The sequence below is a fragment of the Crinia signifera genome, chromosome 5 (assembly GCF_055691185.1).
Source record: "Crinia signifera chromosome 5, ASM5569118v1, whole genome shotgun sequence".
Lineage (NCBI taxonomy): Eukaryota > Metazoa > Chordata > Amphibia > Anura > Myobatrachidae > Crinia > Crinia signifera.
This window is the reverse complement of record NC_139221.1, coordinates 56,902,100-56,918,382: the sequence shown is the minus strand read 5'-3', so window position 1 is coordinate 56,918,382 and position 16,283 is coordinate 56,902,100. Positions and strand designations below refer to the sequence as shown.

Genomic DNA, 16,283 nt, shown 5'->3' with positions numbered 1-16,283 from the left:
TACATACAGTATATATACAGCAGCAATATATATTCCTTTTAGTGTAATATATACATCCATTATTACCATTATCAGCACTGTTATTATGGTACATTGTACATGATGTCGACTTGCCAGCAGCAACCAAATTCCATTCCAATTTTTATGTAACGCATTTATCTGGAATGTACTATTGAAATAAAAGGGGGGGTTCTTCCAAGATTTCCAAGACAAGCTGCATTATTTCATGTCCCTTTCAGCCCTATTGGCGGATCAATATTTAATGCTTAGAGATTGAAACTTCAAATGAATCATATCAGGGGACTATTGGAGCCAATCTGCTTCAGCCTAGACCTGCTAATTATTCATGGACTCCTGCCTCTGTGCTCATTCTCCTGCACAGCCCCACAGTGCTGACTCAGTGCCTTATTCAGTCTTTTCTCCTTCTCCACTGCTGTAGCTGCTGGATCTCTTGCATTCTCATCCCTCTGAGCATCTCTATACAACGCTATGGCTAAAACAGCAATAGGTAAGATCTTCAATATATTATCCATTCACTTCCAGCACTGTGTACACCTATATGGATGTATTCTGTTACATTTTGCAGTATTAGTATCCTTGCTAATAAAGGATTCCTATAATGTAAGGTTTTAAGATTGGTATTGCTTTATCCTGTATTTTAAGGATGAATATTTACAGGTTTATTTTGGGACATATCCATATTATATTCTTATTGTAATATTTTTTATTTATTATTTGTTCCTTGAGCCATCACAGAATTATCAAATGATTTCTTTTTCCTATTACAATTTTACTTGTATGTTCTGTATTCATTAAGTGCAGACTAGGGCGTCAGACCTGGGAACAGGGCACGCCCAATTCCCTGATGCATTTACTGTATTCCTGAAATGTAATGAAACTTAATATTTTAGAACTGAATTTTCGATAAAGCTGGTAATGTTAAATGAGCATTTTGCTGTGTCAGTGATTATCCCAGACTGTGGGTTAAGACAATGATATACAATGGGTATATATTATATACAGTACCTGCACTTCTATATTGCAAGCATTATGGCACAATGCAGACAGACCCCACCCATATGCCTCCTTTCTTGTTCACACACACAGCACTTTCCCATCTCTTCTGCTGCCCTCTGACTATTGTATGAGACAGGGGAGCACCTAGCAAGCATTTCATTTGTCTTTCTGGAGTGAAACCAACACATAATTGCAGTTCTGCACACGCCATTTCAGTGCATATTCCCAGTATGATTGGTTTTTAATAGGCGATGACTATGATCTGCATTTCATTTTAATACATGTTGAATCCTTATAAGCAAACTCATCATTCTGTCCATCCACCTTTGTAAATGTAATTAATATATAGCAAGAATGGAAAATAAATGAATGAAGTTTTTCTTGTTTGCTGAAGGCTGACAACCAGATATCTGGTCATTTTGTAGTTTGACTTTTGTAGAACAGGGTCCATTATAGGTTCCCATTAATATAGATATGATTTATACATTGAAGTATAGCAACATTGAATGCCCATAAAGGAAACTGACATGTAGAGGACTGGATGTGATTGTACTTTAAGTGTATAGCTTAATACTGAAATTAATTTTAGGGATTTATTTTCTAGAGCATGCTCCATATGTATAAATGGTCATTATCAGGAGCACAAATATTATTTTGCTAATGCGTTGTCAGGGACCCCCACCTGCCAGTTAACAAGCAATTATGACTCTCCAGCACCCCTACAGTGGTTTCCAGGGGGGAAGGGCCACTGTGGAAGCTATATATATATATACAGTGTATATATATATATATATATATATATATATATATATATATATGGAGGAGTTATGGGAGTCTGGCCAGTCCTGCAGTGCTAAACATGCACCCCTCCCTGTTGCAGCAATATAGTAATCAGTATTGATAATTTGTAGTCAGTGGAAGACTGATCACTGCAGAAGGCCACTTTATGAATTCTGTGGCTGTGTACAGCTGTCATTGTTTGATGTATGGATTCACGTCTCATCACTTAGAAATGTGTCTCTGGGCATGAAGAAGGTGTTTCCCATCATCAAAATTGCTCACCAGACTTAATCATTTGATTATTTAAGTGTGGATGCTAATTGGATACAGCCTGACATGCAGTACTTTTATGTTGTAGAATATAGTAACTTAGAATCCACATATAACAACAATAAATATAGTATAACAGTAACAAAAAGGTATTTGTGCATTAGGGTAATTGTATTTCTTTCAATCCTTATGTAGCCATGTGTGTGCATTATATGAGAAGACTTATGAAGAAATGTGTGTGTGTGTGTGTGTGTGTGTGTGTGTGTGTGTGTGTGTGTGTGTGTGTGTGTGTGTGTGTGTGTGTGTGTGTGTGTGTGTGTATATATATACACACATATACACACACAGAGTATACTGTATACAATAACAAATATGTTGATCTACAGAACAAACTGCACATTATGGTTCTCAAATGACACAGCATAAGGGGATTGCGGCTGATAATCAGTGGCTTATATCATGTGCACATAGTGCTTTATCTATTGATGTTACAAAAAGGATAAAACAATGGATTTTGCATCCCTGTTTCTGGGAGTGTTTCTGTATGATACTTATAAGCCTGACAGGGGAAGATCTGAACAAACTGCTGCCACCTGGTGAGTGACAAGAAAACAGCAAGTCATTTCAAAAGATTAAAATCACTGGTTTGCCATTTATAGGAAACCGTATTGAAGCCCGTTACACAACTGAAGAAACATTAAACGAGAAAGGAATATGATTTTTTTTTCCAGTTAATTCAAATGGATGAAAATATTTTTTTCCTTCGTTTTATTTTTTGCACCATTTTGTTCCCTCCATTAGATATCATTTTGTTAGGAAAAGATATTCTAGAACAACATCTCTACTTCAGCTTTCCATGCTATCCCTTTTCAATCGGGACACTCATGAATGACACAGGTTCTTCAAGCCGGCATTTCACCTGGTTGCAATCAGCCACAGAGCCTGTATAATTCATGAGTAGAATGACATACCCAAATGACTTTATCGGAGCACAAGTTGCCAACACATAGTGGAAACAGCAATATTGAGTACTTAACATTATTTATGAGAATGCAGCCTTTACATTCGCTAGGAGCAAATGACATCATGGTCTGATGATCTCATCACCAACACCCTTGAGTTGCTGGTTCCTAGTGATTTGCTGCATTTATAAAGCAGTCTGTAAGATAATAAATCATTCTGTATGTTCGGGAATATATTATGCAATGGAATATGCATATACATAATCCCCTTCTAGTGCAGGCCTGTGCAATCTGAGGTTTTTCAGGTGTTGTGAGAATACATTTCCCAGCATGCCGTGCCAACAATCAGCTATCAGGTGTTTTAAGCAAATCATTGATGCAGTAATATAATGCTACCCCAACTATTATTAAAGTTGCATATATATTGGTTATTGATTTCTCGAAGGCTTAAAGAGAGGGAGATCAATTAAATGAGTTTTGGGGTGTTTTCCGACATTGTGATTTATGAAGCGAATTTTATTGAGTTCTCTCACCCAAGGGCTTCAACAGGACGTCACAGTGTTTTATGCTTATGTTAGCAAGGCTATCCAGGCTACTCATCAGCAGAGTAGCTTATTTATTGCCATGGACTTTTAACTTGCCAATCACTTTTTAAGATAAGCAGCTGAAAATCTGTGACATAAAGGATAACCACGCCCAGTCTTCCAGGGCCACTCATAGACACCACAAAGGCATTTCCTTAAAATGCATCTCTAATAATAAAAATAATAATAAATAATAAATGCCTAATAATAAAAATAGCAACATAAGTGATTCAAGTATCCAGATAAATGCTTTGCTTATGAGTCTCTTTAAATCTTACTATAGCAAACTGGATACTTATTTACTAAAATGAGAGTTGTATTGAAGATGAGATGTTGTTATGGGCAACTGGTCAGATTCTGTCTTTTATCTTCTAGAAGAAGCTAAATAAATAAGAAGTAAGTTCTGACTGCCCTGGGCAACATTCCCACTTCAATAGAACTCCAATCTTAGTAAATGTACCCTTTCCCCACACATGAAGAGATTAGGGGCCAGATGCACTAAGCTTCAAAAGTGATCAAATGGAGAGTGATAAACAGCCAGCCAATCAGCTCCTGCCTGATGTTTTTCAAACACAGTCTGTGACTTGGCAGGGAGGATCTGATTGGCTGGCTGTTTACCACACTCCATTTTATCACTTTTGAAGCTTAGTGCATCTGGCCTTAGGTTAGGTCAGTGATGTCTAACCTTGACACTCCAGTTGTGGTTGAACTACACATCCCAGCATGTCTGGCTACAGTTTTACTATTTGGCCATGCTAAAACTGATGCAGGGCATGCTGGGATGTGTAGTTCAACAGCTGGAGTGTCAAGGTTAGCCATCGTTGGGTTAGGTTGTTCAGTGTGCATCTTATTCTGTTGCCATCACCTAGACTGGTATATGCCACAATGGTAAATGTAGAGTGAAGATTGCAGCAATAACTTGTCTGGTCATTGGTTGGCTGCACAGCTTGGGCCCAGGCGCGTGATGAACAACCACACAGCAAGAACTGTGCAATATGCAGGGGCGTAACTATAGCACCGCAGCCCCCGCGACCGCAGGGGGGGGCGCTGTGCATGTGCGGGCACCGGGGGCTGCAGTGCTATAGTTACAGCCCGCCGCCATCCCCCGCAGTCTTTACCTGTCAGTGTCTTCTTCAGTACGCGCTGGTCCCGGCTCCCTTCTTCTGCTATGAGGACCACAACAAAATGTGCGCCCCCATTTAGCAGACAGTTCTCTGAAACTGTCTGCTGCATGGGGGCGGACATTTTGTGGTGGTCCTCATAGCAGAAGAAGGGAGCCGGGACCAGCGCATACTGAGCGTAGGTAAGACTGCGGGGGATGGGGGGGATTGCATGGGTGGCGAGGCGGGGGTTGGTGCGGCGGGGCGGGCGAGGGTTGGTGCGGCGGGGCGGGCGAGGGTTGGAGCGGCGGGGCAGGCGGGCGGGGGTTGGTGCGGCGGGGTGCGTGGGTGGGCGCCCTCCCTTTAACGGCGGGGGGGGGGCACCCAAAAGCTAGTTACGCCACTGGCAATATGGCCCATAGTAACTACATACTGCATAACTACATACTGTAACTACACTAAAAGGTCGAACAAGGTTTGATGGGAACCTTGTAAATGGCGCTATTGGAAGCGGCCCAACATGAAATCTCAGGAAAATAGGATTTCCAAAACACAAATATATTTACTAAGATGGGAGTTCTATTTAACATGGGATGTTGCTACGGGCAACCAACCAGATACTATCTATTATCTTCTAGAAGGTGCTAAATAGGTAAGTAGAATCTGTTTGGTTGCCCATAGCAACATCCCATGTGAAATAGAAAACCCATCTTAGTAAATTTCCCTCATATAGTTCAAACTTCAGGCGCTACTTACACAATAAATAAAAAATGAAATATGTGATATCCTTTTGATGCAGTTTTTCTGTTCCAGATGAGAATGTTACTTAAAACATTGTCATCTGGAACAGTTGTAGTTTACACTATGGGCCTTGTTCTGATTGATTCGAAATTCTCAGCCTTGCGAGTCCATTAGACGCTGCCCTCAGCCCGCAGTGCCGGCTGCCCCTCGCGCACACAGTACCCTCCGCACGGCTGCAAATGGATGATTTACATAATCATCCATTCGCAGGCGGGGAGAAGTCATTCGATATTCGCCGACACCGAATGATTTCTCCCGCGCACGAAGTTCAGAGAGAGCTATATAGTCACTCTAAACTAGGGGCGCCCTGTGCGAGGTCAGGGCGGGCTGCTGACATTCTGTGATGTCAGCTGCCAACCCATCCACATGCCCATCATGGTGTCATTAGCCTGAGAACGCCCAGTGTTCTCATGGGAACGCCCATGGAATGCTGGGAGTTCCCATATGCTAATGGTGCTGGCCAGAGCCCCCCGTCCTTCTCCCCCCCGCTCGGCGTGTAGGGTGCATGCACCCGGCGAACTGAAAGTTTGCCGTAGGTGCACGCACCCTGTGTCTGCACATGTGCAGAAACGCACCTGCGCATGCACAGACCCAAAACATCGGTCCTCCGTACAGATGCACGGAGGATCAAATCAATGTGAATTAGGTCCTATGTACATATACATTAATAGGCAGGATTACTCATTCAGCATATACTGCTGCACAGTGATTAATACTATTATTTTCTGTGGACGCAGTAGGTACAGTAGGTACTTTGTTAGACCCTGCCCTGTATCTCCACCTGCTTACTGTATGTCCTTTTCTATGGACCAGGTGTTGAACAGCTCATATTACTGAAGTACTTTCAGTATCCCATGATGCTTAGCTTTGATGATGATCATATTTATATAATCCATATGTAGGATTGAACCTAGTCAGAGTGGGACTGGAGCAGGAAGGATCTGTGTGGAATCTTCAGCTATAGGGCCTACGCCCCTACAGCATCTGTTGGGACTGATGTTGAAGGAATTATCAAGATAACTAAGTGGCCACGTTAGTCATGAATAAATATAAGGGTGGAGACACCTTGTAAACAGAAAAAGAGCATGCGTTGCTCATAGCAACCGGCAACCAATTCCTAGATATCATGTATCTAGTACATTATACAAATAGATAGCTAGAATTTGATTGGTTACTATGGGCAATGCTGTTGCTGTCCTTATGAGAGGGCTTGATAAATGTCCCTGTAATTTTTTATGAATGTGCCTAACAATGACAATGTATTATTATTTGGTGCAAGTCCAGAGATGCACGCGCCAAACATCACACCAATAATCCAGCATAAAGAGCTATTATGCTGGGGAAAGGCAACTGGCATTAATATACAGGGCTGCTATACAGAACCAGTTTCTCACATTGGGGCAGATGTATGGCGAAGAGATAAACTGGAGATAAAGTGGTAGGAGGTAACGCACCAGCCAATCACCTCCCAACTGTCATATTTCAAGCACAGCTGATTGGCTGGTGTGTTATCACCTTCCACTTTATCTCCATTTTTAATACTTATAATGAGAGGCTATAGCTTCTTCTGGGCCTGCAGAAAAGGTCCAGAATCGTCCAGCACCTTGGAAGTGGTGGAAGTCTGTCATTTTAATCCTGGTCCTTCAAAGTGGAAAACTTCAACTTTCAATTATGGAGCAAAATGTATTAGGAAATGTATTAGCAGGCCATGCTTAGTGGTGCCAGTTTTGGACACAGTCACGCAGTTGGGCATGACCGTGTGGAGCACAATAGATTAGTAGAACATAGCCCGTATGTGAATATACCAGTTAAATACTACACAAATGAAAATATAATTAAACTTACTGGCTACCCTTTGCCACCGGTCATATTCATCCTCATGACCTGGACACTGAACAGAATCATTATAATAAATATTATACTGCATTTAAATATTCAGTTACAGTAATAATAATAAAGAGAATATACTGAAAACAAAAAACCAGTGTATGTAACTGGTCAGACTTTAAAAATCATAGTGGCAAAAAGAAATATTCTATTATATTCTATTGCTGTGAAATAATGTGTGACACTTTTTGAATCTTACAGTAGTTATACTTTATAGACAATGTTTGTATTCTAGCAATGGGTTACTTGCTGACGTGTAAAAGTACACAAGGGACGTAACCTATAACAACCAGCCAGTTACTTTGACCAGTCCAGAGCAATTAGGATAATGAAAGCCAAAGTCTCATGGGTTGCTATGAGTTACTGTACATTTTCACCTCTGCTTGTAAACTATCACAACAGGGATCAATACTTTCCTCCCTTTGTGACACATTTGACATCAGCTTCTGTAACGCCGTTATTAGCCTTCCTACGTGAGCCGCAAGAAAATCTGTAGGAACGTTAAGAAATTCAGTAGAAGGCGGCCCGCCACACCGCCATCGCGAGGTTCTTTCTTGTATTTCAAAATGTTTTTATTTTTTAATCACTTTAATGTAAACCAATTCACCGCTGATTTGTGAATGCCAAAGTACTTTGTTATACTTGTCAATTGTATGTGATTCATTCAATAAAGAGTGTTTAAAAAAAAAAAAGAAATACAGTAGAAAACTAGACGCAAAAGTATTGCTAGCAATCATGCTTATTTACTCATATGGTATACAGTATATAGTGCAAGTACATTGTAATTAATAGTAAACAGTCAAATCTAGAGGTGGAACTCTGGGAGGCAATGGAGTCATCTGCCGCTGGGCTCCTGCTCTCAAGGGGGCACCTCTCCTCCCCTGAACATTAGTGAAAGCCATCAATATCACTTCTATGGCTGACTACCCCTCCTAGCAGGACCATAGATGTCACATTCTCTTTTTTGAAACATAACATAAATACATAATACATACATACATACAATCACACACACATGTATGCATATATTCATATAATATGGTGTGTGTGTGTGTGGGGGGGGGGCACCAATATTTATCTTGCCTCCAGGCAACTGTGACCAACTCAACTTGGATCAATTTATTACAAGTTTTACTACTAAAACAAAGCATAATGTGATGTCAAGCAGAAGCCTGGGATAACAGAGGGTTTGATTCTCAGGTTGTGCACAATTGTGGCTGAATATGTTCTGATGAGAAAGGCACAACTACTGTATGTCTCTGTCACATGAGCACTCAGCTTCCATGTTTGATTAAATCGTCCTTGTTTACCCATTAAATGCATTACCATACATAGCAGAGAACGTAGCTAGGTACAGTTATTGTCATGTTATGTAAAACATGATAAAGTTGCAATGTACATACAGTATGACATATCCTTGGACAGTAGGTAGGTCATTGACTAGAGAACAAAGATTGGCAACTCAATGTTTTCTTGACAGGCAAATGAAGATGAGTCATTGGAAGGTGGAGTCAGTGAAGCACTCAATGTACCTAGACCCACCTAGGGCAAGGACAAAGGGATAGAGTCACTGAGAGAGATGAGGAAATAATGATAGTGCTGGGAGAGACAGGGACACAATGGAAGGATGGTAGGCTTTGATGTCATTTTTATAATGTATCGTTTTGGAGGGAAATCATATATTTTTTGTTAATGGTCTAAAATGTTTTGCTTTAATTTTCATCACTGCACTGCTATCAGTGCAGATGTTTAATTGAGGGTCAGCGGTAACTCAATACAGTATAATGAATTAAAAGAATTGTGCTTGTTCATTTGTTTCCTAAAACACCATTGTCGAACATATAAATGTAATATAGCCGAGTAGACATGACCAGGCAATGTACAAGTTCCTCACTTTAACTTCACACAGTGCTTTAGAAATAAATTAAATGTTGCAAAAAGGAATTTAATAAAAATCCCCAGAATCCCATATTGATTCTCTAGTCAAATGACTAAAAAAAATCAATGTTTTGTGACCTTTCAAAAGGATATTTTAAACGCATAAATCGCAGAACAAATCACAGCCAATTCAATGAAATGTAGCTAGTTATTGAAATCCTGTGTATGTTGAGCTGGTTTAGGCCTTCGGGGATATTCCCCTAGTACCGATTACTCTGAGCATAAGTATTCAGGGAGCGTAGGTTGGCTTCTTCCACAACTTGCTAACTCTATCATTTTGTTTTTGACTCATGAACCAGCGGTAGATGAGAGTTTAATTTAATCTGCTGTATTAATTATCCTATTATTGATGCGGATCAGACTGGCATCAGTTTGTTACACGTAAGCTTCAGATCTTCGCTCTTAATATATTATCTACAAATAATAAACAGCAGTGGGAACAGCCTTTCAAATGTTGTCTGCAAAATTATATTAAACTGCCAATTCCACCAATGTTTTTATTTTTTAAGACTGAACATTTTGCGTTGGATTGAGCACAATAATACAGTATATCAAAATACTATACCAAATATACACAAAGTACTGTCCATATTGGTCTTTAAGGGGTTCCGTAGCTCAAACACTAGCTATAGGAGGGTTGCCAAAATAAATTGACCATAGTTTTTGTCTACACTGGTCACTCTATGACTTGTTCATCCATTTTACTACTAGGGAATAGTTTTTACGGTACTTGTGTAGTTTCACGGCACCCAATATATCGGATGTGATATCGGCCGATATATCAGATGCGGTATCGGACGATATATCGATTCGATCCAAACCGATTCTTGATCTGTTCATAACCCCACTATCCACTACGCATGGAGTTGATTTTATATAGTGTGGCGAGCTCAGTAATCCGTGTCCACTCGCCATGCATTGGGCTCGGTGGCTCGCTGCCCTCGCCACATTATATAAAGTCAACTCCATGCGTAGAGGATAGTGAGGTTATGATCAGGTCAAAAATCGCTTCAGATCGCATCAATATATCGGCCGATATCGCATCCGATATATCGGGTGCCGTGAAACTACACAAGTACCGTTTTTACTACTAGGGAAAAGTTTTATAAAGTCGAAAGACATATAAATGAAAGTAACAGGACATAAATAGAAAATAATGAATAACGTCAGGTGTAAATAGTATTAGGTAATAAAGGAAATGCAGTAATATGCATAGACCATGACATATACTCAGCGGGATGCAGTCATTAGGTCGGCAGTGTCTACAATTGGTCAACAGTCCAACAAAATGAAAATGGTCGACATGAGTTTTTATTTAAACCATTTTGATCATACCATTCCAGTGGGCATAGAGGGAGAATTGGCCTCTAACTTATTTATCTAGCACAGTTTTTAAGATGACAAATGCTGATTTGTTTTTTTTTATGAACGTCTCCATTTTATCTCTCTATAAGGCTTGATGCATCCACGCCTGGGTGAGGTAAACAGTGGCCTCAATGCTTAGGCAGACAGTACTGTAATATGCAGTACTTACGTGTGGGGAGCCAGGCAATAATATAATGTGGTGAAGCAGGAAAATGCATATCATGGCTTGTTGTAGTGTTGTATACTGTTTGATGCAATGGGGTCAACTCAATAAGTGAGTTTACCCCACGAGTAAGGGCGACCATATGTCTCATTTACAGTAGCACTGAATCGCGAGTCTAGGGCATGATGGGGGAAAGCTGATGAGCTGTTGCCGAACTTGCCGGCATTTCTATGCTGTTCCAATGGCAATTTGCCCCAATTGTATAATATATCTAAAAGTCCCTGAAAATGTGGTTTTTAAAATATAACGTAGTATACAGTACATGGTTATACACTTTATTAATTTAGATTAATAAACATGGAGTTACTGTATATTCTCATTCCATATTCAGTCTATCAGAAACATTTTCAGAAGTGTCAAATTTCCAACAGCGGCGTAGCTACGTTTTGGGCGCCCCCCGCCGTTAGGGGGGGGGGCGCCCCCCGCCGCCCATTCAAACCCCCCCAATCCCCTGCAGCCTTACCTTTCACGCTGGTCCCGGTGGCTCTGTTCTTCTGCTGAGGACCACCACAAAATGGCCGCCCCCATACAGCAGACAGTTTCAGAGAACTGTGTGCTATATGGGGGCGGCCATTTTGTGGTGGTCCTCAGCAGAAGAACGGAGCCGCTGGGACCAGCGAAATAGGTAAGCCTGCGGGGGATTGGGGGGAGGTGTAACTATAGCACCGCAGCCCCCGGCGCCCACATATGCACAGCGCCCCCCCGCCAGTGATTTCCAACAACAAATAATAATTGATGTAACACCATCGAATGACTTCTCTGTTTACAGCAGACAAGTATCCCAGGACTTTTCTGCTGCAGGGGTTTCTCCGAATTGGGAGCAGGTGCTTATGTCATGTGACATCATCTGCCTGCCCCGAGGAGGCCAGGGAACGCCTGCATTCCCTGGGGCCCGCCTAACATTTCTATGAGCGCACCCACCGTTTTTTGAAGGCACGCCCATGAAACGCAGGGTGACCACCCCGGAACACCCCTTACTGCCAATCACTATGCAAATGCCCCGGCAAGTGAAAATCTCGCCAAAGGCAGGGGTCTGCACATGAGCTTTATCGATTATGTGCATGCACAGGCTCCCACCATCAGAGACGGGCCTGAATCATCATTACAAATTATTTTTTATGCAAATATAATTATTTTTTAAAGGGCAGGGTATATAAATACAGAAATAATAGATACTAAATAAATAAACCTATCTGCTAAATACATCATATGTCATGTGATTGTTGGGTACTTATGTAATATCTGGGCTCCCGTTTTTCTTATGAGACCGCATCCCCTCGCGGGGCTCGCTGCGCTCGCCACGCTTCGGGCACGGTGGCTCGCTGCGCTCGCCACACTATATAAAATCAACTCCATGCATAGTTGGATAGTAGGGGTATGAAAAAATGGGGTGCATTTAACATGGGAGCCCAGATAATACATAAGTACCGATTGTTGTTTCAATAGTAGTCACATGACACTGTGCAGAATTTGAAATCATAAATAGAAGTCTGAAGAAACAAACAAAGAAAACAGGTTAATATCAAGGTTCTCATTTAACTCCTTTTAGCCTGACACAGTGATATCTGTTATTAAAAGACACCTGATATCTTATTGTGATTCCTGGTTTAACCATGTCGTTCGTGTGGTAGCATCAGTTTTGACCATACAAGTCTGGGCTTTCCGTGACATGGTTGCAACTAATGTGATCAGTCAGAAAGGCACACTGGGAAATAAGCTTCTAACTGCCTCCAATCTCCAAGAGACCTCTAGGCCCATCTGCTTACTTGCACCCCTCCCAGTTCCTAAAGTGCAGCCAATCACAGGCAGGGAGGAGCAGTTGCTGGGAAATGTACAGTTGATGAATCAACCCTAGTCTCCCAGTCTATACGTGGTGGCTGCAGAGAGGGAAATAAGAATATTTTAAAAGTTTAAAATATATACTAGGGATGTGCACCGGCCACTTTTCGGGTTTTGGGTTCTGATTACCTTGAGGTTTTGGGTTCTAATGGGTTTTGGCAAAACACCTCCTAAGTGTTTTGTGTTTGGATTTTTTGGGTTTTGGGTTCTGATTTTTTTGTAAAAAAAAGCATAAAAACTGCTAAAATCGCAGAATTTTTTTTTTTTTTTTTTTTGCTCCTCCGCGATATTAACCTCAAGAACATTCATTTCCGCTCATTTCCAGTCTATTCTGAACACCTCACAACTCACAATATTGTTTTTAGGGCAAAAGGTTGCACCGAGGTAGCTGGATAACTATGCACAAGACAGGTAGATACGTCAGCAATACTAGTATACCAGCAGAATTTATAATAATTAATTTTATTATTAGGTACTGTTTGGCAGTGGCACTCAGTGGCACACGTCAGTGCACCAGCAGCATGGAATTATTTTTTACAGTCCCACGTAGCACAAGTATTATTTTTTAATTAAATTATATATAGCAGCCTAGCATGTCTAGTACATGCTAGGCTGCTATATATAATTTAATTAAAAAATAGGTACACTTAGGCAGTAACACTGCCAGTGGCAACAGTGGACTGAGTAAATAATACTGGCAACCTCTATTCACAGTATTCAGTGCAGGCAGCACCAGTGGACTATATATAATTAAATTAATTATTAATAATATAGCAGCCTAGTAGGTAGAGAAAATAAACTACTAGGTAGGTAGGCAGGCAGGCAGGCAGGCAGTAGCACTGCCAGTGGTCACCACAAAAGGTAGTTATATTACACACCACCAGTAGCTTTATGCAGTGCACCAGCAGAATTTATAATAATTTATGGTACTTGTTTCCTAGCACGGCCACACCGATTAAGATCGGGGTGATCGTGCTGAAAAAAATCGGTCGATCGCATCGCATGTGATTTGGTCGCATGCGATGCGATCGACGCGACCGACCGATTTTTGACCCGATTTTTTTCATTGAATCCAATGTAAATTGGGTCCCTGGGACCCAATTTTACATTGTATTCAATGAAAAAAATTCCCAACCCCCCCAAATTGAAGCGCGTAAACAGCAGCCCACGATAGACGCATACCCGAAGCGTGGCGAGCGCAGCGAGCCCGCGAGGGGCGGCGGTACGCGTCCTCCGACCTTTTCATGCCCTACTATCCACTAGGGCGTGGAGTGAGAATAGAATAGTGTGGCGAGCGCAGCGAGCCACCGAGCCCGAAGCGTGGCGAGCGCAGCGAGCCCCGCGAGGGGATGCGGATACCTTCACAGGTAAACGCGTCCCTTCGCGGGCTTCACAGGTGTCCGCGTCGCCACGGACACCTGTGAAGCCCGCAAGGGGACGCGTATAACTGTGAAGGTATCCGCGTCCCCTCGCGGGGCTCGCTGCGCTCGCCACGCTTCGGGCTCGCCACACTATTCTATTCTCACTCCACGCCCTAGTGGATAGTAGGGCATGAAAAGGTCGGAGGACGCGTACCGCCGCCCCTCGCGGGCTCGCTGCGCTCGCCACGGTTCGGGTTGGCGTCTATCGTGGGGCGACGACGGGGACATCTATAATGTGAAATGGGTCATATGGACCCATTTCACATTTTTTGACATTTTTACACCATTTCAATGTTAAAAAATTTTTTAACATTGAATCCTATGCAAAAATCGGGGGCATCGCGTCGCATCGCGTCGGGACCAATGTTAATGGTCCCGACCGACGCGATGCCCCCGATATTTTACCTTTCCCGACAAGATTTCAATGTTAAAATATTTTTTAACATTGAAGTCTATGGAAATATCGGGGGCATCGCGTCGGTCCGACCGACGCGATGCCCCCGATATTTTATCCTAGCCGGCAAAATGGACCTGATTTCAAAAGAAATCGGGTCCATCGTGGGTAATCGTGTCCCTTAAGTAAGGGACACGATTACTCACGATTGTGGCCGTGCTAGGAAACAAGTACCTAATTTATTTTATTATTAGGTACTGCTTGACAGTGGCACTCAGTGGCACACATCAGTGCACCAGCAGCATGGAATTATTTTTTATAGTCCCACACAGCACAAGTATTCTTTTTTAATTAAATTAGATATAGCAGCCTAGTATGTACTAGGTAGGTACACTAGGTAGGCAGTAGCACTGCCAGTGGCAACAGTGGACTGAGTAACTAAATACTGGCAGATTCAGTGCAGGCAGCACCAGTGGACAATATATAATATAATTAATTATTCATATAATATATATTACAGCACAGCACCAGAGGTAGGCCATACCTCCCAACAGTCCCGATTTTATCGGGACAGTCCCGATTGTCAGGGCCTGTCCCGATGTCCCACCCGCGGGCGGCAGTGTCCCGCGGTGTGGGGGGGCTGTTGGGAGTCCCCCCTGTCAGCTGCTAAGCAGCGGGGAAAAAACGCTGTGCGCTTGCGCACAGCGTCTATTCCCGCAGCCAGGGGACTGGGGGCATGGCTAGAGGCTCACAGAGCCTCTGGGTCATGCCCCCATAGCGGCAAAATGGGGGCGTGGCCTAGCGGAAGAGCCGTGAGTATAGGCCACGCCCCCAAATTAGGCCACGCCCCCGAAAATTTCGACGCTGGATCATCGTCCCGCTTCCAGGGCATCGAAAGTTGGGAGGTATGGGTAGGCCCCAGCACAGAGGAGACAGTAGTACTACAGGTACACAGTTAGACTGTCCTCCTTGCTAGGGAGAGCCCACCCTAAGCAGAGAGGAGAACAGAGTACACAGCAGCACTGAGGGAGACAGACCCAGCGAATAAAATAATTACAGCACAGCACACCAGAGGTAGACCGCACAGAGGAGACAGTAGTACTACAAGTACACAGTTAGACTACACAGCAGCACTGAGAGACAGCCCCAGCGAATACAAAATATTGCGTTCAAGCTCAAGTTTGAGCCCCAGCAGCAGCACCAACAGCCCAACCCACTACTACACTGGAGTGAAGATGGCGGGCGCAGCAGCCGCAATTTAAAGCCTTGCGAAATCCGGCACCAGGAGATGACGTTCTGACCACGCGGACGGACCCGAGTCAGGCGGGAATCTAGGAGAGCTGCTCGGAACCGGGCTCGGAATGATGACGTTCGTGGAGGCTCGGATCTCTGGAATCCGAGTCTGCACATCTCTAATATATACTAGTGTAAGATGTTTTAAATAGGTGTTTTAACCTATTAAAACTTTTGCACAGTGCACTAAGGCGCATTTACAGTATATTTTGCTAGGTGACTACAAAGATGTAGGTGCACATTTGAAGTACACTGGATGGAATACTAAGGCGCACTGGTGCCAATTCAATGACTTGCAGAGAGCTTCCTAAAATTATATAAAATGGATCCACTTTTACGGATAGTATATACAAAAATGCAGTATCTAGTGATATAATGTGTATGTCTCTATCATCTATGCAATAAAATA

The 16,283-nt window shown here is 42.6% G+C and overlaps 1 protein-coding gene across 1 annotated transcript in view; it reads left to right on the top strand.

Annotated features, from left to right (window-relative positions):
* Window positions 1-274: 274 nt before the first annotated feature.
* STMN2 (stathmin 2) overlaps window positions 275-16,283 on the top strand; it is a 45,893-nt gene continuing 29,884 nt past the window's right edge. Inside the window, exon 1 of the mRNA XM_083187275.1 lies at window positions 275-508. Coding sequence (XP_083043401.1) covers window positions 490-508 — 19 coding nt within the window. The 5' untranslated portion in view covers window positions 275-489. The remainder of the gene's footprint in view (window positions 509-16,283) is intronic.